Here is a 25,081-nt window from a genome sequence, read left to right as displayed (position 1 = left end):
TCTTTATAGTTATATTTACAGGGACCCGACATTCCCCCATGAGCAAGAACTTGGTGACAGCAGTCAGGAACAACTCCCTTTAACAGGTAGAAACCTGGATCAGAACCCGGCTCGTGGTGGGGGGGGGGTCTGCCTCGACCGTCTGGGTAGAGAGAGAGAGAGATCAGAAAAAGACATGGAAAATCAGTTTATGCAGCTCCACTGTGAAACACTGCTGGTGGCTTAAAAACACACACACAAAAAATACACCGACACACAAGGATAGATTCACAGATACACAATGTTGGAGCCCGTGGCGCGCAGTCTAAAGGGGACGCGTAACCTTGGATGAGGGGAATAGAAAGTGTGTGTGTGTGTAAAAAAAGACTGTGTGTGCGTTTGTGTTTGAGTGTGTTTGTGTGATAATGAGAGAGTGGGTGGGTGCAGAAAAGGAAGTGGCAGAGAAGGTAGAGGTAAAGACAGAACGACCGAAAGCAACAGCAACAGATGAGAGAAAAGGAAGAAGAGAAGAGAGACGAGGACCAAAACGGGGAAAGGAGGAGGAAGGATCGAGGGATAGAGCCCAACGCAGAAAGGTGAGGAAGAGGGCTGATGGAAACTTGGACACCTGAAAGATAACTTTGAATGGACAGGTTGACAAACGCAAACACGTCGAGTGAGACGTTGCTAAAAGTCTGTGTGACGAACGTAATGTGAAGGTGTAGATACCATAGATACCGGCAGAAAAGTTTTCGTTGTTGTTCTCCAGGTCATCAGAGTGTTTTACAACGGTAGGTCGCAATGACCGGAGACGATCCGTTACCCAACTAGGTAAGGCTTTGTACCACAGCCTGCACGGTGCAGTGTAACCTACAGAGCGCTTCCAAGAGACGTCTGCTCCTGTGCTGTGCGTAGGTAAAGTTTGAAGTCACTCGGTCGCTACTTGATTCTTCTCATGTGATTTTACATACAACACACGTGGTCATCTCATATAATGTGATACTTTGCTAGACTATTAATTAATTAGAAGATGAATTGTTCACATTTAGCTCACCTTGAAAATATTAAAATGCTGCTAATGTGTTAATGCCTGAGTAAAAAGATCATCTAATGATATATTTGGTAGATAATAAGCCCTTGATGGTGTCATTTTGCATATTGAGAACTTTTACTTTGGACAGTTTAAGCAGATTTTGCTGCTAATGCTTGTGTGTGTTAATTTAACAGTTTGAATGCAGGACCTTTCCTTGTAATGGAGTATTTTTAGGCTTTGATTGCAGCCTGCAAAATACAGTGTAACTATCACTAGGTATCAGTAGAATCCTTGGTGGGTACCACTACCGAGACTGACGTCTAAGTGCAGGGGAAGAACATAAGAGCATAGGAGGAGAATAAGGGGGAAAAATCTCAGAAATGAAGTAAATCGGGAATATTTGTATAATTACCGAGTAACTATACTAGAAGACGGTAGTAGAGTGATATTACTGAGTGACAAGTCGGGGAGAACGGAGCAATTGTGTAACAGTGTGGATATTGCAATGACATGAGTTATTGTTTCATTTATCTTAAAATCCTGAAAAAAAATAAATAAATACCTTCGAAAATTACGATGTAAAAAGTTTTGTTTTTTTTAAATATGCCGTATTTATCCTTATCATTCTATAGCGCGATGAGCTATTCCTAAAGAAATGACGTGTGAATTTTTTTCTCTGTTTTTTACCAACTTTTTCTGAAAAGCGGACGTGAGTAATTTCGGACGGGGTAATGGGCCTTACTTTGTAGTGACGGTCGCTACGATCAAAACGAGGGAATGAAGACGCCCGAGAAAGCTTTTTAACAACAGTGCAGGTCCTGAGTATACAGGCCGTGAAATACGGTGCTTTTCTCTGTCAAAGTCATCAAAAGTAATGTGTTGGGAGTGCCCGGTGTAACGCGCGTCATTAAAAATGCATCATTATGCAGCGGAATTAAGCCTGTCTGACTTATTTTATTATATATTATATTTTCAGATAATTATTACTGATGCAAGGACGTTAAAATTTTAGAATTTATTTCAGTCTGCAATTGAAAAAAAACAGAAATGGCTTCATATTTATAAATATACAAACTCATATACAAAGATTTCTGTGGCCTGGCACCAGGTTATAAGACCTGTTCTTTTAACAACACACCATGTTCAACCACCTGTTGTAATTTCAAACAACAACAACAACAGGTTTCCAGGTGGAGCTAATGTCGACTGCTTCAGATGCTGTGTTTGGTGCTGTAACTTACAGCACGGCAACACATTTTGGAAACCGATCATTTGTCAGCAGTAACTACAGCTGGAAAATAAATGTGTAAGTACAGTATTTCCATCTGAATTTTTTTTTTATCAGAGTAGAGGATTAACGTCTTTGGATAAAGTCAAGTACAAGTGGCTCAAAACTGTGATTAAGTAAAGTACGGAAGGAAATAATTTAGTAACTTTCCACCACTGATGATAACCAGGCTGGAGTTTTCCACCAGTCGTGCTGCGGCTGAATGTTGGCTGTTGAGTAACCTAACGCGTGCTCTCAAATTTATGACGGGGGCAGGTCAAAAAATTAAAGTCTCCCTGCACTCAGAAATGTCCGCCCGTCCGTCCGTCCATGCGCCCGAGTTAAAGGCGTGCCCCTGCGGACGTGGTCTGCCACGATTCGGCAGCTGTTTGGAAGCCAATCACGGTCCAGTATGGAACCTCCCCGTGGGCGATGCGGAAAGCTGAAGCCTTGAAGCCGTTGGGCGTGCACTGACAATGGTCTCTCAGTGTCCAGGAGCTCACTTTTAAAATGAAAAAATAACTGCACATTCATAGATTCTGAGGCGTAGATGTCATAAACAGATCATTTGACTTTGTTTGTTTTGGAAAAACCAAATCAGACACAAATTATTATTCAAAGCAGAGGGTTTTCATTTATCTTCGAACCTGCCTGGAGAGGATCTTTAAGCCAAATCACAATCAGTCGCTAGCTTCTAAACGTCAGCCTGATTTGATGAAGACGTGAATGGGTTTGAGTTAAACAGCTCTCCTTTGACCAGCATCTTCATCATGCATTAAAACCTGTATGTGAAGTGGGCAGGACTTCTGGTTGCTGAGGTAAATCTCTATGGCTGTGTCTGAAATCACTTCCTATATTGACTTTACGGTGTTTGCCCATTTTTTCCCTTTGTTTCATTTCCTGTTATTTCTTTTATGTCCTGGTTGCGATTTGCTTAATTATGATAAATGCAAGTAAAACACTGCAGTCCGGATTGGAGGTCATGTGACCTGTCGCCCCCACAGACATCAGATAAAAAATACAGTCGTTGGCCCAAAGTTATGTTTGGCATTAAGTAGCTTAGAGCTAGCTCAACTAGCTTCCTGTGCTTAGCAGCAGCTGTTTCTACGATGAATTTTTCAGTACGACGATGCAGGTTATTAAGCTATGAACAGTATAAGCATTCACCACAGTTGATCACTAAACCAGCTGCTTTTTGCTTTGTCGGTCTGGAATATGATCTTAGCACATGAATTAAAACACATCTTTTCACCCAACTATGTAATATAATCTATAAAAGAGAATAAAAATAAAATTACGAACAATCCGCTTGTCACACAACAATAAGCCCAAGTCCTGTTAAACTGGCTGGAAAACTGGCCTGTGTCTAACAGCGTAACTAAAACCAGGTGAGTCTTCACGGTGTTATAAACACAAAAGAAGACACACCGGTCACCGTGAGTATTATAACGGGGACCGTAACCAGCTGATCCCAGAGCTGTGCGGGAGAACTGATCTAATCAGCCGCCGCGTAGATGGCGGCTGCAGCGGAGAGTCCCGCTCTCTTCCAGCTCTGTCAGCCCCTCGCGCCGTACGTTAGATCATAGAGCTGCTCAGGTATTCGATAAAGTACAGGTGCAAGCTGATCACAAGCAGCAGACGTCAATCAGCACAACACAGCACATTCCTACTCCCTGACAAAATAACGGAGCCGGAGCACCGCGTTTAAAGCGCGTGAATTTACCCGTTAAACAGTGGCCCCGAAAAATCCACAGCGGAGCGAAAAAAAGTGGAGACCGTGGCACATGTGAAGTCTCCGTCATGTAGGGATTAGTGAATGAGTAAACCAGGGAGCGACTTCGGACCCAGCCCCGTTAATTGACCATTCGCTAAGCCCCGCCCCCTTAGTTAGTGTCGCCAAGGCCGTCAATCGTTGCATTCTCGAACTACACTTTACGCAGTTTTTCAAAATCTTCCAAACGTACCTCTTTTGTTGAAAAGACGACAGCGGCTGGCTGATTTTCAGCTGGAGCTAACTAGCTAACTAACAATGGCTCCTTGAACTGCCTGAGAACTCCGGCTCTGGCTGAGCTTTTAACTCTAAAACACATTTCAGTGGATGGCTGATATAGCGCTAACGCAGCCCCGCGCTAGCGCTAGCAGGTTCCAAGTAAAATGTCGTCAGTCATGATCCATATAAAAGACGTATAAGTAAAGAAGCAGTATTTTTATTGTACTGCAGGGTAGAGCTGGTTAGACTTAATATTATAGTACAGTATTGTAACAAAAAAAAATGTAATGGTATGTCTTTCTAGCAAAATCTCTTTCACGGTTGCTATATAAATAATAATATACTTGGACAAACGACACAAAAGTTACATTTATGCTTTATTGTTCATATTTTCAAACCATACACTTCACTGTTACGTGAGAAAGCGCTTTGAGAATGAGTGCTGTGACACGACCTCAGGTGACGAGTTTGGCTGAGGTTGCGGGAGCGCGAACTTCCCCACATCTGATAAATGGCCGGACAGAGCCGCTAACGTTAGCCTAAACTCTGATGTCACAGCAACTGCGACCAGAGTTAATGTCCTTTGCGGATGGCCGGTCAGACAAAATACGGAAAATGACTATGAAAAGACACAAGACAATCACAAACAGACCCAAACCACCATAAAGACATAAAACAACCGCACAACAACTACACCGCTGCGATTGTGGTTGTTTGTTGTCTCTTTCAGTCTGCGAGTCTTGTTCCCGTGTACGAGGGTTGGGGACTTTTTACACGTCTGCGCCCAGGGGCCCATTGTTTCATAATCCGTCCATACCTGTATCCCCACAAAATAATGCAATGAGCTAATCATTCGCTAGCTCTCGGCCCTGGCCAAGCCGGGCATGCTAATGTTAGCAGTTTATCTTAGAAGAGACCGACACACTGTTTGATCCGTCCGCTACACTTTTGTTCACGTGTTTTCCGTTTTTTTTGGAAAAGCTAAGACAAGACCAGAGCGTCTGTCTGGCTACAGCTCCATGTACCCCACTACAACATGTGGGGAGATCTAAACGCTGGCAGACCTCCCGCTTAGCTACTGTTGCTAAGCTATGATTGGACATTTGCTGTTTGGGGAGCTTAGCGAGTGGCCGACTTCAGTACCCTTAGGTCGGTGCTACCAGTCTCGTTTGGGAAGACTGTTTTTCCTCGTTAAGTAAAGTCATAAGTTTGTGGTTCGAAGTTCAAAAAGACAGAATCTTCCATTGTGGACTGATGAGTGAAAAACAATGTGGAGGTGTGAGGTTGAGTCAGTGTGTGCTGATAAAAAAAGGTTGTTTAGTTTTTTCATATTTCCTCTGTGGTAGATAGCCATAACTACTGTCGGGGGGGTTGTATGCATGTGTTTTGCATGTTTTTGTACTGCTGCTGTTTGCAGTGTGTTGAATGATTTGCCATGAATGATTCATGAGCAGCTGTTCTTGGTGTGTTAATAATCAACGCCTGGAGCATCTCTCTTCCTCTCTTTCATTATCTCTCCATCTTTTCATTCGCTATCTGACTCATTTTCTCTCTCTCTCTCTCTCTCTCTCTCTCTCTCTCTCTCTCTCTCTACCTGAACACTTTGAATCAGGGTAACAACGGCCAGAAAAACAGGACATGTCTGTTCCTGCTGCTTGTTCTCACTCCTTCACCTCATACACTGTCGTTCTCTCCTCCACTATCACTTTCTCTCTCACTCCCATTTTCTCCGTGTTCACTTGTTTCTTCTTGCCCCTGGTTTGTCAGTAAGACATTGATTTCATGTGAAGAGGGCGAGAAGGACACACAGAGCCGCTCAGGGTTCAGCGAGGTCAGTTATGTTGTTGTCGCAGGTGAGCTGGAGAAAGTCAGCAGGAGCTCTAGTGTCAAAGGAGGACTCACACCTACTGACCAGAATAACACAAAAACAGAACACCATGGCTGTCAAATAACCGGTAAGCCCGATCAATACATTTACCTGTAACGCTCAGCGACAGACGGAAAGGTATCAACACTTCATTCTTTTAATCCGATCTCTTGAAAACCTTCTGTAACCGGTCAGGTTTTGTCTCATCTGACCTAAAAAACGTGGTTACGTGTTTGTGATCCAGTGGAATGAGCAAAACAACCATGTTTATTACTATCCAGATAATTATTTTAATGTATTTAGAAGCAGTTACTAAATCGAAACACGGCTCCCCTAGAGGCTGCAGTGTTCATTACAGCCACGATATAAAAGTGCTAGACAGAACAAAAAGCACACTGACATTTTATCTGTTTGTAGAGACCTACCTAGAGTAGTGGAGCTGAACAACTAAAGTTTGTCCTGAGGATGGCGCCAGAGGAAAAAATCACGGGGGGGTCATTCAGATCTAAATAGTTATTCCTCTGGGGAGCAGGAATGTGTCCAGGGCATGTCAGGACGATCTGACCATCGGAGTTGAGAACCGCTGAATGCATGAAACAGTTCGACTCCTATTATTTTACCTGGGGATGTGAGGGAATCGCCTCTCAAACACTTTGGAATCACAGGTGACGCCGAACTAAAATGTAACCAAACTTTCCCCTCCTCGTCTGCCCTTTGAGATTCTGCGCAAGAAAAACACAAAAAGAACTGGTGACAAAACGCTCGTAGACTGGATGCGCAAACTCCCACAACCGCAACAGTATCACGTAAGGCTAAAGGTCTGGTCCTGGTTCGCAACCGGGACAGAATCCACAAGGTCTTCATTTACTTATAATTATTAATGTTTGTTGCAGTGTGAGGAGGTCTGCACGTTGTCCGAGCATCAAACTGTCCAACAAAAACATGAAGCCTAACTTTACCCTCAGGCAAATTAATGTGGCATTTGTGCAAAGAAACCAACCAAGACAAACGTTTATGATCTGAAAGTTTTTCTATCTGCTGTTTAAAATCTAAAGGACTGCTGGGGTCACACTGTTGTTTTCCTGGGAGGATGACCATGGATGCTAACTGAAAGGTACAGTGCACATTATTTTTATGAATCCACCTTACATTGCATAAATTAACAGTTAATTCATGTGGAGCTTTCTTGGTAAACTGGGCAATATTTGGACCGTTCTTGTCTAAATGTGGACTCGCTTGTGAAGTGGAGCAGTACCCAGGTCACGACTGAGGACATTTCACAAGAAACAAATGCAGACAGGAATAGACTGAGAGGCTTCATGTCTCTAATTATTTGTCATATTTAGTAACAACAGTCACTTTTGGCTCCAGCTGTTTTCATACAGATGCGCAGATAAAACAGCTTCCTCTGCTCATTGTGCTTCCTTTATTTGGAATTCATTAAATAAGAATAAAAAAGAATGAAATTTGTCAATTTGGACTTTATGTAGTTGTGTGTTGAGTGAGTGTGGGCGTGCTGACTTCCTGATATGAGGAAACTCTCTTCCGATGGAGACAGAGTGAAACGTTTCGGATCCAAACTGATGTGGAAACACACTGAATCGCACACGCACACACACACACACACACACACACACACACACACACACACACACACACACACACACACACACACACACACACACAGGGTTTACTCATTTCTTATCACTTCATCAGGGTTCAGGCAGGTTGAGTTTTTACTGTAGCATGTGTTCTGTTTGTCTGTGAAGTTACTGATGATAGATCTGTGCAGTCTGACGGCAGCTCCGTCTCGTCAACGCATCAATAATTTACTCGTCATGTCAAACTTCCGTCATTGTGGCTGATGACAACAACAAACCGACTCAGTTGCGAGAGCTGCCAGTAGTAGCACATGAAGTCTGAGCTTAACGTCTCATTTTGTAAAGGAGCTCCTTAATGACAAAACATCCAGTAAGTATGTGTTTTGTTTTATTTGTTTGGGTGAAATAAAATCTAAAAAGCCAGACTGGAGTGACTCGAGAAAGGACAGAATTTTTGCCTTTAGAGAACTGGCCGTGACAAAACGCCGCCTACTGCTGCTGCTGGAAACACTGAGACTGAACCGGAAAGATAATGTGCCACAGAACCAAAACCAGGAGCTAAAAGAGGCTAAAAAGCTCCATAGCTTTGCAGAGGTAGTGAGAGCTGTGCGTTACATCAACACTGTGAGTGACCTCTTTAATGTCAAATATATTCATTTGATTAAATGTCAATACTATGAATGTTTTGGTGGAGCTTTAATTTTGTCTTAAACAAAGGTTCTCAAGGAAGTAAAATTGTCGTGAGCGTCATCCCCTGTTAAAATATCCCCTCTATAAAAGACACTCAGTAGTTTACACTACAGTTTGCAGTAATATGAAACGAATCGTCATCATTTTCTCCCATCACTGATACGTTCACCTAACTTTAAACTAACACAGATGAAGCATTGAAGCGTGTCCCACCACTTTGGTCCAAACTGAAACATCTCAACAACTATTGGATGGATTGTGATGAAACGTGGTTCAGACGTTGGGGTTCCCCTCGGGATGAACTGTAATAACTATGCTGATCCTCTGACTTTTCATCTAACGCCATCGCATTTAAGTTTATCCAATACTTACTGATTTTTGTAGATTTTAAATTTGGGGTGTCAGTTAACCTCTACCCAGGTTCAGCATCGCCTGCTGAATAAAGGTAAAATGTTTTTGATGCACTTCGGGCACTGCGGGTGCAGTTCATTGGGCTACACATGAGGCACATTGCCCTAAGTTCATCCCTGACAATACTGCCTTCCAACATAATCATAATTTGCCTTTGATGGCTTCAGCTGAGGCAAAGCCAGGTTTTGGGGCCATGTCTTCTTGAAAGCGGAGGACTCTAACAGCAACGTGTTTGAAGGCTAGAGAAAGAACAGACATAATATTGCCAGTTAACGTTTGCAAGTCGTATTCTTATTTAACTAGTGAGCCAGTGATTTGTTTGCATGACCTGACTGGAATCACTGAACGTCAACAGCCTAAAATGTAAATTAGAGTAAATTAAAGTTACTCGCAGAGCTACTCTTGAGGAAGCTGGAAGCAGCTTCCCCAAAATGAGAAGAAGCTCTTATGAGACAGGGCAAGTGATTTCTGATGGCGCAGTAATCTGCATGGCCGAGAACACAGAGTACACTACACGCTTGGCGAAAATGGTCCCCGTTAACTTAATGATAACTTCAGTACCCCAGCATCAATGAGAAACATGTGCCCCCCTTTGACTGCTGCAGTAAGAAGGCTTGACCGGTTCAGCCTTGCAATCAGCAGTTAAACTGGCTAAATTAAATTGGCGGTGAAAAAACGTTAAACAGGGAAAGTGGCAGTGTTTTTGACTGCAGATAGCTCAGCCAGTCCACACAATTGATCCACTCGCTGAAGAGAGGGCACCTTTAGTAAGATACTGATCTTTCCCACACAAATTGATGGGATTATCCAATTAGAAGCTGGCAGTGCTGATGAAAGGCTGGGGTCCAGGATACGAATTGATGTATTTAAGTCGTTCTACTTAAAGATGCATGTGAAAACAGAGTTGTAAAATCAATGCAATCAAACTCAATATTTTTGTTTAAGTAGAAACAAATTCACACTCAAAAATCACGTTTTTTTTTTTTTTTTAAACTCTGCTGCACACTGTCAGAATGAAGAGTATACTTTGTGACTTGTCCAATGAGAACACACTACAGGCTTAGAACTGGCTGAGTACCGGCTGTTATGGAATTGGGACACTGGGTATTCCTTTTTGCAATCGGAGTTTTTTGGCAAAAAGCATCCCATTTTGAGGAAATGCAGCTTAACACAAATGAGCGCTATCACTGGCGCTCAGTCGTGATAGTTGCTAGTTCAGTCAGAAGAAATTCTGATAGCTTACGCGCTGTTCCTTCAGAGGGAACAGCGCCCCCTCTCTGTCTTTGTGGGTACAGCAGTTTTCCTGCTGAACCGGTGGGCCACGGTGTAAAATGTGTAACATGTTTCCCTCCCTCACCTCTACAGCACTGTGTTGTGATGAACACCTAAGACCAACGCAAACACACTATGAGTATGTCAGCAGTGCGCTCGGCCTCGCCTCCCGCTGAGGACCCGACCACACCCCCACCAATGACCACACCTCCTCGCAAAGCCTCGGTCCGCCTGCAGGAGAGGTGGGTATTAACCACACACACACACACACACACACACACACACACAGAGACTCACAAAGTATCAAAAATATAATATCTAAAATGTCTTCACTTCCACCTGAAATCAATGTCCTGACTGTCCTGACCACTTTCCAAAGATGGCCCCCTTCTTTCATATCTATTTGTTTTCCAAGAACGTTTTACAAAAGTGTCCTAAAAATGTTGTAATTTTCCCAAAATTTCCTCACTTTCATAAAATTTCTTCACTTTCCAAACATGTTAAACATCCTCGGTTTGCAAAAATGTCCTCACCTTCCAAAGATGTGCTCATTTACAACAATGTCCTCTTTTTATAAAAATCCCTGTCTTTCTAGAGATGTCCTTGTATCTAAAAATGTCCTGACCTCTAAAGAAAATACAGCAAACCCCCGTCATCACGGTAATTTCATTTTTTTGTGCCCTTCTTCTGTAGGCGGGGCTCCAACCTGTCGCTGCTATTGGACGTGAGCAGCTTGGGGGCGGAGCCGGTCTGCTCTGTCTCCACCCCAAAGGAGGTGTGGCTCCAGCTGCTTCACACCTCCTCCCGACCACTCACGCACACACTGCTGCAGCAGGCTGCCATGGACACAAACACACTGAATGTAGAGTACCAGGTAAAGCTGATGTACCTGTGAAACAGGTCCAGGAAAACCTCCTAAAAAACCTACAACGAATACGTTTCATAGGAAAAACATTTGGTGTCTTCTTTTTAGGTGTAATTGTCAGGAGCTCCTGAGGTCGCACTTTTTTTGACATTTCCTGCTCTATAGAACAGTTATGTTGATTGTTTGGGTACTAACTGTAAAAGAGTACACTGTAAAATTAGTATATAAAGTAATGCATAGTGTATACAGTTAAATTGTAGTACCACATTGGAACACAGGTGTTATTCCTAAACACTGTCACTCCCTGAGTGCAAAAGTTCACGCCAACTTCTACATCTGAGTTCCGCCTGAGATGGTGTTTGTTGGTTTTAACATCCAGCCCATCCCTGTCTCCTCCACAGAAGATCCCTCCCAACTTTGTGAGCGCTGCAGAACTCGACGTTCCAGGACACATGATTAAAGACAGATATAAAACCATCCTACCCAGTCAGTGACTCACCCGTCCTTCTGTACTCAGTAGAAACACAGTAGACACTGTTTTCACTCTTGTTTATCCTTGTTGTTTGTTGTGCACTGTTTAGACTCTGAGAGCAGGGTGATCCTGAGGAGCCCAGAGGAAGAGGCAGGACCAGACCGCTACATCAACGCCAACTACATCAGGGTCAGAGTCTAACGTCATTTCATATTGAGTCAAGTTACCTTGCAGCTTCCTAAATACGTAAGACCTACAGCAGTGTTTCCAGATAGCGGTTCAGCCCCTCCATGCTCCAGTCGCAATGAGGGTCTGCACGAAGAGCTGACTGTTTCTGTTCATCTCTGTAGGAACGAGTGTCCAGTTATGATGTCTTTTTGTTCAGGGTGCGTAATACGAAAAAATTCAGTTTCCATTTGGGAAACCAGATCGTAGATCTGTTTAGACTGCCAAGAGCTTACCCAAATTTCTGACCCGCCAGAAACCCATCTGGTCGTCCAAGAGCCAGATCGCTGCTTGCTCAGGCAATTAATTAGGCGCCACGATCTCCCTCAAACTGCACGTCAAGCGACAAGCCAATCTGGCAGAAGTTAGGCCATCGTACATTTTGAGATATCACTAGGGCCGGCTGAGATCCGGCAGAGACAGGAAGCGCAGGTAGAGCTCGGTATCATCAGCATAGCAGCGGTAAGAAAAACCATGCGAGCAGACAATCAGACCAAGGGCGGTTGCAACGCACACCAAGGGAGATCTGAACCCAAGGTCGCTCGGGGTTGACGGGAGGCCCACAGATGGCACAAATGAGTTGATAGTTGTAGAAACTGAACCGGATGCTACAAGCACTTGATAATAAAAATGTTTATACGCACTTGAAAAGGATTTTAATGTTCCCGCCTTACTTAGCATTTATACAAAAACATTGGAGAAAAGACCTCTTGGACAATCTGCTGCAGTGATCAGAGGAATCCTGGTTTTAATAAACCGAGTGTCATCATCTATTCTTTCAGTTTGAGCTGATTAAATGAGTTTAGTGACAGTGAAGAAAACATGTTGCCCTCAGTGTTTCAATGAAAAGAAAAACAAGCTGGTAGAGCGGGACAGCACTGTCACTCAGCGTGGGCGTCTTGCCGTTGGTGTGTCCGTTTGCGTGTGTGCGTGTGTGTGTGTGTGTGTGTGTGTGTGTTGGACAGCTAAACAAACAGAAACTCAGTCATGAGCCGTCGGTTTCTCAGCGTGGGAGTCTGACAACCAGGAAAACCACAGGAAGTGATGGAGGAAGTGACAAGTCCCTAACCCCCCCACCACCACCCCCCACCCCCACCCTCCCCGCGGCCCACGCATCCCTCACACTCTGCAGCCTCAGCTCTGTGTGTGTGTGTGTGTTGTTAATCTACTGACACTCTGGCAGTGTTTGTAAAGCAGAAACATACTGTGTACAGTTTGTTTAACACAATAAGAAGACACACACACACACACACACACACACACACACACACACACACACATTTATTTACCTGGATACAGAAATGCAGGTAAATACATGTCCATTGGTGACTTGCTGCAGGGACGCTCCCCAGGTCTTAATCTTAAATTTCCTGTCTTACGAGGTCAAAGATGTAGCATGTTTTTGGAAGCGGAGGGGACATGATGAAGTTCTGGGTTTCTTGATTCAGTTAGAGGAAAATAAAAAGTGCTCTTACACACATTTATATCAAGCTGGCATTTAATGAATGCAATCCCTAAGCTCACAGCAAAGGTTACCGTGAAAAGCAAATTTGACATAGTTTTATTGTCGGTGATTGAAGAATTAGCACTTTCTGTTCTGTTCCGCTGATGGTTGACCGCTGCATTTATTGGTATTTCAACAAATAAGCGCGATACGAAAAAAAAACGCTTCTAATTTTCCCTACTTGACCGGGACCACATGATGGAGGATGTGGGATTCGACAGAGCCGCTATTCTACTTCAGTGGTGCACATTTTTAACGAATTTGTGACGGGGCCCTTGGGCAGGTGCCTGCTTTGCCTTCCATTTTTTCAGAATTGCTTCAGTTGAACTCAATGTAAAATATATCACTGCTATGAATTCAGCGCTATTTAAAGTTTAACATTAAAGGTGCCCTGTGGAATTTTCTTAGGCACTCAGCGTTACCCACCAAAATGACCCGTGCGTATCCTTGAGCTCTAACAAGTGTGGTGAATTTATTTTTTCCTCATAAGTCTTTTGCAAAGTCGATTTTTCTCTAAAGATGGAAACCCGTTTAGTTTACGTTGACGTTTACTTGCGTGCAGTCTCCTTCTTCTCCTCCGTCTTCTTCTTCTCCGCCTTTGTAGGCCCATTGCTGCGTTTGTTGGTGTGACACACACCTGTAGATCAGTGGAATAGTGCGACACCATCGGCAGGAATCGCGTCACCCATTGAACGCAAACAAAACGGGGACCCAAACTGCTCCATAGCGCTACTGGAGGTCAAAAACTCCACAGGGTACCTTTAAGTATTCAGTGGTGGTTGGATCTCACAAGCATACGTTTGTTTGGAAAATACAGATCACTGTGGCTTTCCTTTGCTTCCATATCTCTAAACTTTTTATCGTGTTGTCTCTAATGATTCTAGCGTCCTTCTACTGGCCCGTGAGTCACCTGTAAAGCACTTTGAGCTGCACTTACCTGCGCGCACGGCGCCGTACCGATAAAGTTTGAGCGACTGCTGTGCGGCGACAGAGCCAGTCGAGCTCTGACATCCTCTCCCTCTGTGCCGCAGGGTTACAGGGGGGCTCCGAGGGCCTACATCGCCACCCAGGGGCCGATGGTGCACACAGTGGGGGACTTCTGGGACATGGTGTGGCAGGAGAGGAGCAGCATCATCGTCATGGTTACCAGACTCAAGGAGAACAACGAGGTGAGGGGACGCGACTCCTCCTCTCTCCTTCCTCTCCCGTCTTCCTTTTCTTGACTCCTGACTGGTCCTGAAAGTCGTGGTGCTGTTTTTCTTACTTTATAAACTTAATGGCCGTGGTGGAACGTAACTAAGTACATTTACTCGAGTACTAGACGTGAGTACAATTTTGATTTACTTCTATTTTACTTTTACCATAAGTATTTCCATTTTATGTTACTTATACTTCTTCCCCACTACATTTCATTACCACTACATTTCTATTACAGATATTATTGCTTGTTACTTTACAAGTTACATGTTACAGAAAAGTTAACATACGAGCTTATAAAATACGAGGCATTGTTAAAGATCGACACAGTGGCTTCCAACCTTTTTTGGCTTGTGCTCGTATAAAAGCAGGGTGTACTTCAGATGATTTCTTTTAAATACCTGTCCGAGGCCCACAGACGGAAAAACGCAAAGACCGGAGAAAAGTCTGAAAAAGAAGAACAGAGGTAAAGTAGTTCAAAACCAGCTCCACCTCGGCTGCCGCAGTAAAAACGTCAAAAGTCGCTTACACATTTTTGCATCAGTGAAAACAATGTGATGCTGTCATCTGTGGGAATATTTCAGCCACAGAGGACATTTTACTGAAGAACAAGTACTTTCTGTGCAAATAATACTCCTCTACTTTTGCCTAAGTAAGATTTCTGGATGCAGGACTTTCACTTGCATCAGAGTATTTGTAAATTGCTCTATTGGCATTTTTACTTGAGGACAGGATCCGAATACTTCTTTTACCACTGCTTCCTGAGCAGATCTGTGGGTTTTCAGCGTCACGTATTTACCACTTTCTACCATGTCATTGTGTGGTCGTAAATTTTAATGAGTTATTAACGACAGGTCTCAGTTTTCTCTGTTTTGATGAGCCATCAACAGTTAGCAGTCTGCAATTATGAATGTTAATAATCTGTAGTGTGTTTTTACAACAGTGCCTCAGGTCTGCAGTTGTCAATGAGAGCCAGACGTTCTGCAGCCCTTCTCTAGAAGCTCTGTAGTCAAAAAGTCTAATGGAAGAGGCTTCTCCTTTAAATCAAGAGCTAAAAACACAAAGGAAGTGCTGGAGGCTGATTTTCTACAAGATGACAACCCCTAACTTCTTCTTGTTAATGGCTCATAACTGATTTATATTATTCCAGCTTGCGAAACCTTTGACAACGGCTCAGTGTTGAAAAGTGGTACTTTCATTTTATTCTGCCTAATCTGTTGTCAGATAGATATCGTGAAATGTACAATATTTCCCTCTCAAACGTAGTGAAGCATAAAATGGAAACACTCAAGCAAAGAACAAGTACCTCAAAACTTGTACAGTACTTGAGTAAATGTACTTAGTTACTTTCCACCACTGCGTCCGTCTGAATAATGAACAGAAAGATCGTGATATACAAAGGAAACGTTTGGACCATCAACCCTTTTTTCCTTCAACGTCCGACTGCGTGTTTGTTCCAGAAGTGTGAGCTGTACTGGCCACAGCCGAGGGAGAGGACGGGCAGGATGACGGAGGAGAACGAGGACGAGAAGGGGCAGGGGGAAGGAGACGCAGAGGAAGGAGAGACGAGTCGATTCGGCAGATTCCTGCTCAGAGTGAGAGACAGCCGAGAGAAAGACGGGTTCACTGTCACCGACTTAGAGATCCAGGTACAGTGAACACATTGGACCTCATGTCAGATTCACCAACGTGACATAAATCCCTCGTTTCTACCTGACGGATGCCGCCTGTTTCAGGTTTCATCCACAAAACCGTCTCGCTACAGCAAAGTGGTCAGTGGCTTCAGTGGGGGGAGTCCTGCAGTACATACGTACCCTCTGTAAAGACCCGGAGGCAGCGGCTTGTGAACTGACGTAGCCATGGAAATAAAATCCGAAAATCGAAATCCTAAACAAAACGGTGTCAAAACTCTCAGTGGCTTGGCAGCATGGGGACATGGGTAATGGAGTGTTTGCCCGAAATTCTCATTTTTATTTTGGTGTCGTTAAACTCCAGATTCATTAGGCCGCTACAATTGTCAAGTCAGACGAGTGTTATATCCACCGTTCGTTCCTTTTTGTACCTAAAAGAAAATTCCAAATACCAGAAAACTGCGAATGCAGCAAATTCCCTCAAATCGTGCTCACACGCCACTCGGGAACACAACATAACACCACAGCATTAAATACGATAGAATACTCCAATATTAACATATGATATATTCAAATACTGTATCAAAGAATGCAGCGTTATACAGTGTGACATGATTAGATACCAATACAATACCATGCATTCTAATTTAATCCATCAAAGTCCCAGACTGGCTGATGGAAAGGCAAAAGACTGCCAGTGTACATTATACCATTTCTTTCAAAGGTGTTTTTTATTTCATCATAACGCACCAAAAAAAGTCATTAATCTGAGTCCTCATTCGGGAAGACATCGTCAGACCCGTTCCAACACAGCAGGGTAAAATATCTGCCCCACCGTCCAGATAACTGCCGAGCTCAGAGGAAAGACGTGATCAGCGTCGCCTCGAGACGACGAGGCGTCAGAAATGTGACCACACTCTGCAGGAAATGACAAGAAGTGACCGCTTCCTGGAGTTACACTGGACCCGTGCAGGGCCGCTCTAACTGGGCCACTTCGTGAATCACAAGAAGCTGCAGCTGCCTGTAAAACCGCTCCATCTGCTGGACCTGACATCTTCTGTAAATGTTAAAGGAATCAAAATAAACCCGTTCTCAACCTGAAGATTGGTTAATGGTTGTGCAAATGATAAAATATCGATTCTGGGTTTTTTTGTGTTCACTCCTATATGGTAGATGATAGTAACGGGCCATAGAACTTGCTGTTAAATCTTTCATCTTTCGCTGTTATAACAAGTAATTGTGGCTTAATAAGCAATAAGCTGATTAAGAAAAAAGGTTGTCATGGCTTTTAAAGTCCAACTGAGATTCAGTGTCGTGGCTTTTTTCTGCTGCAGCGCATGTATCTGCTCTAAACATCCTAGTCCGGAGTTTTGGGTTCGTGATGGAAGCCCCCCGTTTTTGTGTTAACCAGGTGAAATACTGTTGGTCCTCCATCTACGCGGATTGAGAACTTGTTTTCATCCAGCAAATCAAATCGTTGCATTTTAAACCGTCTTCTAAACGATAATAAGCCGGATAGACAATAGTGGGAAGGGTGCAACTTTTGTCTTTGCCTTTGTCCTGTACCAATATGATAGTGTCCCCCCGCACAAAGCCAGCTTCATAAGGAAGTGGTTTTCCCAGTTTGGGATGGAGGAACTTGACCGGTCTGCACGGAGCCCTGACCTCAACCCCCTCCGACACCTCCGGGAGGACCTGGAACACGGACCGTGAGCCGGACCGCGTCACCAGCGTCGGCGCTGGACCTCACCGATGCTCTGGTGTCTGGGCGGGAGCGAATCCCTGCAGCAGGTTCAACCTCTGGTCTGGAAAGACTGAGACCTGAGGAGCGGAGGCCGTTAGACCAGCACGTTAACGATCATGGAGTCAGAAATGTTTCGCAGTCACATTCAGAGGGAATGTTCGGGTGTCCGCATACTTTTGGCCATGTATTGTATGATAGTGTCTGTACATCTGTCAGGGATCTCTACATCATGACGTGAAGTTTGACCGTGCAACTGTGTGTGTGTGTGTGTGTGTGTGTGTGCGTACAGCTGTGCTCAGAGCGTCGGCCCGTCAGACACTACTGGTTCACCTCTTGGCCCGACCATCACATCCCACAATGCACCGCTCCTCTGCTGAGGCTGGTGGAGGAGGTGGAGACGTACAGCAAGTCCCTCCTGCCGGCGAGCTCTCAGCCAATCACGGACGCCGCCCCCGGTCCGGGGCCAATCATCGTCCACTGCAGGTTGGTTGCTCATCAAACGCAGTTTGTGTTGCTGTCATTAGTGCCCCCTGAGGAGAAAAGGGTTGTGGTGGTTGTGTGAACACTGACAGCTGAGGTGAGAAGACTCGAGTCAGCTGCAGCATTTTCTCCTCCTTTTATAATTTAGAGATTGACTCACATAAGACACAGCTGGTCCTGAGGACACTTCCCACGGAGACGTCACACGCTGCTGTCAAGATGTGGTTTGTCATGTTGGAGGCGCAATAGGAAAGACTGTTACACAAAAATGTAACTGAGAGTAACTGTAACGCTGCGGTTTGACTGGCTGAATTGCAAATACACTGCATACACTGGTTTAGCAAGAAAATCGCATAGAAAAAATATTGTGAGTCTTAGTAGGATTGAGATGCCACAGGTTCAGCAGCTGCTCGAGACACAAAACTATGAATCTATCCCTGAATTCTGTCCAAAAGTACTGTTGAAATGAAAAGGAAATGTTGGCAATATTGTTTCCCATAATCGGTTTTATGCTGGTGAAAGCAAATTTTAATAAAAGGAGCCATCCGGGAAAATGTCAGCTTCCCGTCCGAGAAGGTTTCTCTGACCACAGGGCTGCGTGTGCGCGTCCACGAGACCTCGGAGCTGGATCCAAAAAGATCTATTCGGTTGCAACACAAGGAGAACTCACAGCTGCCTTTCATTTTACCAGCAACGCTGCAGCCAACCAGCAGTGGTGGTGGTTTGCTAACCAGCAAGGTACCGGTGGGAGCAATGTCACGTGACCTGCTCACTTTACAATATTTCATCATACTGTTATGTAAAAAAAAAAAAAAAAAAAAAAAAAAAGTCTAAATTACGAGAAATGAACGAAAAATGTGGTGAACAAATATTTAGAAGAGCATTTAAACAGACAACTTATAAAAAATAAGGCTTCTTCCTAAAAATAAGGACTTTTTTCTCTTTAGAATTTCAATCAAATTCTCAAATTACATTTTTTCCCCTCAAAATTACATTATAAGGTGAAGTTTATTGTCCATAGAGGCACCACAGAAATGTATATAATGACATTCTTGTACCAGGACACTCTCAATTTAAAACAAAGAAATCAAAAACTAAAACAAATAATACAGTAAAAAAAAATGAAAGATAGCCAAGTCTGAAGACGCCAAGTCAGAAAAGTAGAAAAATCTGGGGGTGTGGAGGGACAGAGAAGTGAGCTCCCAGACCTCTGTGCCCCCCCCCCATCTCTGCTGCAGACTACAGGCTACAGGATACATGAGAATAACACACCCCAGTCATCCACTCGGCTCCCAGAGGTCAAGGGTCATTGTGGGTAATGTAGGCAGCCGGTTTTGAAAAGGGAGAAGAAAGACGATATCTGGTTCTGCTGGTTCACTTCTGATTCAGTTTTTAATCCGTCCATTGTGAGTCTGACAGGGTTTTAAGTGTGTGACGATGATTCATCTGTGGAATAGTCGAATAACACCGAGCACCGAGTCTCAGCCAGCGCTGTGGACTCAAGTCCAGAACAGTGTCGTAGTTACTGAATTCATCCAAAACCGACCTTGAATCTCAAAGTGAATTTGTTGAAACTGCTGAATCTTGACTTTTTAGCCAAGAATGTTGTTCAAAAACACATAAGATTAAAATGAACGATAGAAGATTGAAAATCTAAAATATACAGCATATAAAAGATGTCACTCATTTATAGTGTGGACCATAAATTAAATCAAATAAAATAAAATATAGATTTATATATACACAACACACATTTACAGTATTTATGACTTTATTCCCATAACATTACAATTCGTTCTTTGCTCTTGAAATCTTAGACGCAAACAGTGGCGCTCATATTCCAGCATCGAAGAGACCAGAGAAGAAATACTAAAATCTATAGCGCACCATGAGATGAGTGGGTGGTAATGTAATGTACGGCTGATTTGTAGTAAAGGAAAAAAAAAAACCCAGAAAAAACATCAGTTTGATCCTTTTAAAATCTGAAATTGAATTTATTTAAACTGCTGAATCTTTTATCCAAGACTTGTATCTTTGGCTTTTTATTAAAGAACCTGGGATTTTCCCACAGGGTTGTTCAACTTTAGTCCCAGTAACCTTTACCACTTAACATCGCCTCTCCTCTCTCCTCCTCTCAGTGCAGGTATCGGCAGGACGGGATGTTTTATAGCCAGCAGTATGGGCTGTCAGCAGCTCCGGGAAACAGGTCAGGTCGACATCCTGGAGGCAGTGTGTCAGCTCCGACTCGACAGGTAGGTGAGAGGAAACCACCTTTTCTCTCTCCCCTGTCATTTCGTATTTTCTCTCTCATTGTCTCTCTGTGGCGTAACCTTTTGGTTTATTCCCTAAATGTAGCATGTGTAACCTGTAGTCTCCCCATCATCCTGTGCAGGGGCGGTATGATCCAAACAACAGAGCAGTACCAGTTCTTGTACTCCACTCTGGCCCAGTACAGTTCCCAGCTACAGCACAACCAGGTACCCAACCCCCAAAGAGTGATTTTCTCTTCTCAGACATTTAGATCATTTTTAGATACCTGAGAAATCTCCCCTTCGAGCAGCCACTGCACTCAGGGCTGTTCTATATTCTCCTGAATGTGAACACATCTCAGGTGCAGATCCTTTCTGACGTCCCTCCTCTTGTCTGTGGCTCTGAGATCCGAGCCCATTGGTTCCTACTGAAGACGTAAACCTTTAAAAAAAAGACCAGAAACATATAGTTTTATTTTTTAAAAGCCTCAGTAATCGATATAACAAACCGGAGGAAACGCTGCATTTGCTGGGGACTATTTTCAGCGGCGGATTAATCTACATTTGGTGCTGTAGTGAGTATTTCTGGCAGTAGGACGGTGTGTGTGTGTTTTTATGTGGGACTGAGTCTAAATAAACTACAGTGTGTGTGTGTGTGTGTGTGTGTTGATGGTGATGAAGGAACATGTCACCCAGAGCAACAGTGAGACTCACTGATGTGTTTTTAATAGTTTCTGGAAACAATGGAGCTCTGAGGCTCAGAGGAGTCAGATGCATCAGGCTGTGATACGCACACACAACACTTGTTATTTATAAGAACTTATAGTATTTATTTATAACAAGAAAAATATAGAATAACACCTTGGTCCCGTCCCTTTTGGACAGTCAACTCTGTTTTTTATTTTGTTTTGTTTTTTTAAACTATGACCCCCGTCTTTCCATAACCTTAACCTAATGGTTTCAGTTGCTTAACCTTAAACCAAACCTGGACCGGATGAGAAAAACTCCACTGGGTCATTTCTCAAGGTCCTGAAGGTTTAGATATGAGAGCCAGCTGTGTTTCAGGTTCCTCTTTGAAACAACAGTCTGGGATTTAGGTGGAAAAGTCATTAAATTGACAGTTAATGGGCATGTTTTCTCTTCAGGAGCAGAATCAGAACCGGCCTATCACACTGCCGCAGAACCAGCAGAACCCAGGGGACCAAGTCAATATACAGCTACAAAACCTCCAGCTGGAAAACACACAGAACCAGATGATCTGATACCATGCAGAACCCTCTAGAGGGCCAGATACACAGCTAAAGAAACCCTGGAGAACTCAGACCCAACAGAACCAGAATGAAAACAAAACTAAAACTCAGCTCAAATGACACCAGCAGCAGAACCCAAAGACCTGATGCAGTCATGGATAGGGAGTTGGGGAACCAGCAGTATCAGAAGTGTCAGGATCACAAAGGAACCCCAAAAGAACTGGATAGTTCGTCCCAGCTTTGTGCTAGGCTGAACATCAAGAGAACCTGAAGAACTGGTGCAGCAGAGAACCAAGAGTGTCGTGTTCGTCCTGGACTGAAAATCTCAGATAACGGAACTGAAGCTTGAACGAAAACAACCAAGTAGAGAAAAACACATGTCCAAAAAATGTCCTTCCCAATATTAATATCAGATCAAATCAAATCAAATAAAAGAGGAGTATTCTGTGACATGGTTTTTTTTTTAAAGATACTTAAAGAAATTTTGTACTGAAAACAGGATTTCAGTAGAGCCGAAGTGAAACCGGAACCTCCAGGTTCTGTTGCAGAAGGAAGAAAACCTCATCCCAAATCCCATTGACATTTGTGATAGAGCCTCTCTCAGCAGTATCTCATGTCATATGTGTAGATAAGGATGGTTGTTTGTTCAAACAAAGGATCTATTGTTGTTCATTCAATATTTAACTTTTCAGTGGCCTTTAACAAACATCCTTAACCATGTATCTCTATGCGGATGTTTTGGACTTCTCTGTGGTTGTGTTGCCTTGCTCTGTAGTCAGTCAGTTAGCATCTGTGTGGTTGTGTTGCGTCCCTTTCTGGTAATTTTGCGTCTCGTTGTGATTGTTTTGCATACAACCAGAAATGCTCCGTCACTTCCTACAGAGGTTCTGGCCTACAGGCCCCCTGACCCCTGTCCCTGTGACTGACAGGCCCATTCAGTATTCGCTCCGTGGCTGCAGGCGGGTTCATCGGTCTGGCCGACAAGAGAATTCAGAATTGCAACGACAGAGACAGAAGCACAAAATTAGAGGTAGGCGGCAGGGGACGTATGTTAGTGACGGACCATAACAGGCACATACTGGGCCCTAGATGCCTAATTCTAACCCACCGTACCGGTACAATGTAATTTCTGACACTTTAGGGTACCAGTTTGTAATTGAGCCTAAACTGAAATTACAGTTAATAAAGTTTGAGTCAGCACACTGATAGAACAGTAGAACACCACCACAACTTATGCCATCTTTGGTTTTCCCCATCAGTTTGTGTTTCCGCTCCCCTTGACCTGAACCCAGCGTAGCCCAAACTCCAACCAGAGGTGGTTAACCATAACCTCTCCTATAAGCCTGTACCTTAACCACAGATAGCAGCACTATAGGAAACACACGCAAAAGGCAAACCAGAGTTTAAAAAAAAAAAAAACAGTGTTCAAGTTCAGGTCAGGTTCAACTCGAAAGCTCCAGAAGAAGAGAAGTGCGTGTTCCTTGAGATTAGAATATTTTGTGTAGGTATGTCTCCATTTCAGCCTCTGAGCAGAAACTCGTGGTCTTCCTGTTATTTCCCTCTCCTCTCCGTACATTCATTAAGCAGATTCATAAAGCTCCCCAATAGCAGCACATTTTTCATCCGCATAGCATGCGCGCATGCATCCACTTGCGTCTTTCCATTGACTTTGCAGTGAATCGAGCTGCCGATGTAATTCGTCTCACATTCTGTCTGAACACGCGGACCCTCGACCAGCATGCATAGTCGAACAGGCTCGGAGCCGACTGCTGGGACGTAGAGGCAGGCACCCGGGCACCGGGGTACAGTAGGGGAAATACACCATAAAAAAATAAATCAATTTTTCAAAAATATTCTGAACAAATTTTTCACAGTGGTAGGTACCACCTCCATGTTTGCTTTCCACTGTTTGATTTGCCTCGACCAACATGTGCTTGCACACTCAGAGCTCTTCCAAATAGTTTATATTTTACACATAGCACCTTTATAAAATATATGAATCCTCGATTCAATCAGTTTGCGATGCAGACTTTGTGTTTTCCTGCTTACCGGTGAACTGATGGAGGCAAGTGAGAAAATGTGTTTCTTTATAGTGTAGATGAACTGACCCTTTTTAGTGTACAGGCACCGGACTTTTTACTCCGCTCAATGTATTTGACAGTTTTAGCCAGCACTTACCTTTCAGTTTTAAAAATTGTATCTAAAAAAAGACGTGTGATGAGCTCATGAAATCCAACCCACTGTTAAAGATTAGACCAGTGGTTTCCAAATCTTTTTATCTCGTGAGCTCTTAGTGTCTAATCAGTGTCTACTTGTGTCGGTTTGTCTATGTGTTGTTAGCACGTCCACCAAAGAGACATTTCTATTCTAAACACTTTAGATGGTTTCATTTCGATTTATCCAATATTTTGTAACAAAAAAAAATCAAAGACCAACCCCCCCCCCCCAAAAAAAACTATAAACAGACCAGAACTTTGTTTTTTTTTTCTTCTTTCCCATTAACCATCTCCGGACCAGTCAGATTTATCCAGTGACCCTTTGGAGGGGCCCGACCCCTAGGTGTGGACCCTCGGCAATGATCAACCTAACAGTATATGAAGAAGTTAAAACCAGCTCCACCTTGAACAGCTACAACAGTAAAATCCTGTTTGTGCGTTAAAAAACTACAGTTAATATAAAAAAAATATACGTGCACAAAGACACTCACATATACGGAATGTAAACACACTCCTACCTACATTTACCAGTTAATGAATCCAAAGTAAAGACGCTCCTAAAAACTAAAAGCAAAATAAACAGAATTACATTGAGATAGAAAAACTACTACAAAATAAAGAAAAAAGGAGGTAAAAAAAGGCATAAAGTATTAATTTAATAATGTAATTTATTCAAATATATCAGTCACATGAGCAAATTGTGAAATGATTACTGTTAATGCTGTGATTAAATTTAGCTGATAATAATTCTGTACTTTGATTTAAGTCGAATTTAACTTGTGATGGAGTTTTTGTTTGTTTGTTTTATCATTGTTGTATTGGTACTTTGACTCACGGCTGAATAAAGGAGCTGAGGACTTCCTCCCCCACTGACAATGGCTCGATCATTACAAAACCAGGTCATGGGGTTTATTAAGTGTACGATAACGGTGAATGCCCGGTGTATACAACAGAGGGCAGGGTTTCGATCACACGGAAGTATGTGTCTCCTCTTTTCTCGGCTCTCCTCTGCTTCATCTGTGAGCCCCACCCAAACAGGAAGCCGGGCGGACCACCTGCTGACAGATTCAACTCAATCTGACACCCTGACCAATGAAAAGGAAGGTTTAGATAAAAAAAAAAAGACCTTTAGATGATT

The 25,081-nt window shown here is 43.4% G+C and overlaps 1 protein-coding gene across 7 annotated transcripts; it reads left to right on the top strand.

Moving 5' to 3' along the window:
* The first annotated feature begins 200 nt into the window (after positions 1-200).
* Positions 201-24,799, top strand: LOC120803740 (tyrosine-protein phosphatase non-receptor type 7-like). 7 transcript variants are annotated; one of them, XM_040152573.1, is made up of 13 exons: positions 201-575; positions 749-894; positions 7,192-7,250; positions 10,204-10,352; positions 10,804-10,984; positions 11,377-11,461; positions 11,557-11,636; positions 14,208-14,345; positions 15,834-16,022; positions 18,038-18,231; positions 20,367-20,480; positions 20,621-20,705; positions 21,623-24,799. In XM_040152573.1, exons 4-13 carry the CDS (start codon positions 10,246-10,248, stop codon positions 21,737-21,739), a joined length of 1,290 nt encoding a protein of 429 aa, XP_040008507.1. In that variant the 5' UTR covers positions 201-575; positions 749-894; positions 7,192-7,250; positions 10,204-10,245; the 3' UTR covers positions 21,740-24,799. The 7 variants fall into 7 exon arrangements, 6 of the variants coding, with proteins under 6 accessions (XP_040008507.1, XP_040008503.1, XP_040008508.1 ...); XR_005709376.1 differs by lacking the exon at positions 749-894 and having other exon boundaries at positions 20,367-20,484; positions 21,623-21,652; XM_040152569.1 differs by lacking the exon at positions 749-894.
* Positions 24,800-25,081: the final 282 nt, after the last annotated feature.

This window comes from Xiphias gladius, chromosome 18 (assembly GCF_016859285.1).
Source record: "Xiphias gladius isolate SHS-SW01 ecotype Sanya breed wild chromosome 18, ASM1685928v1, whole genome shotgun sequence".
NCBI classification, from domain to species: domain Eukaryota; kingdom Metazoa; phylum Chordata; class Actinopteri; order Istiophoriformes; family Xiphiidae; genus Xiphias; species Xiphias gladius.
Note: the sequence above shows the minus strand (reverse complement) of the source record. Positions and strands in the feature narration are given on the sequence as shown.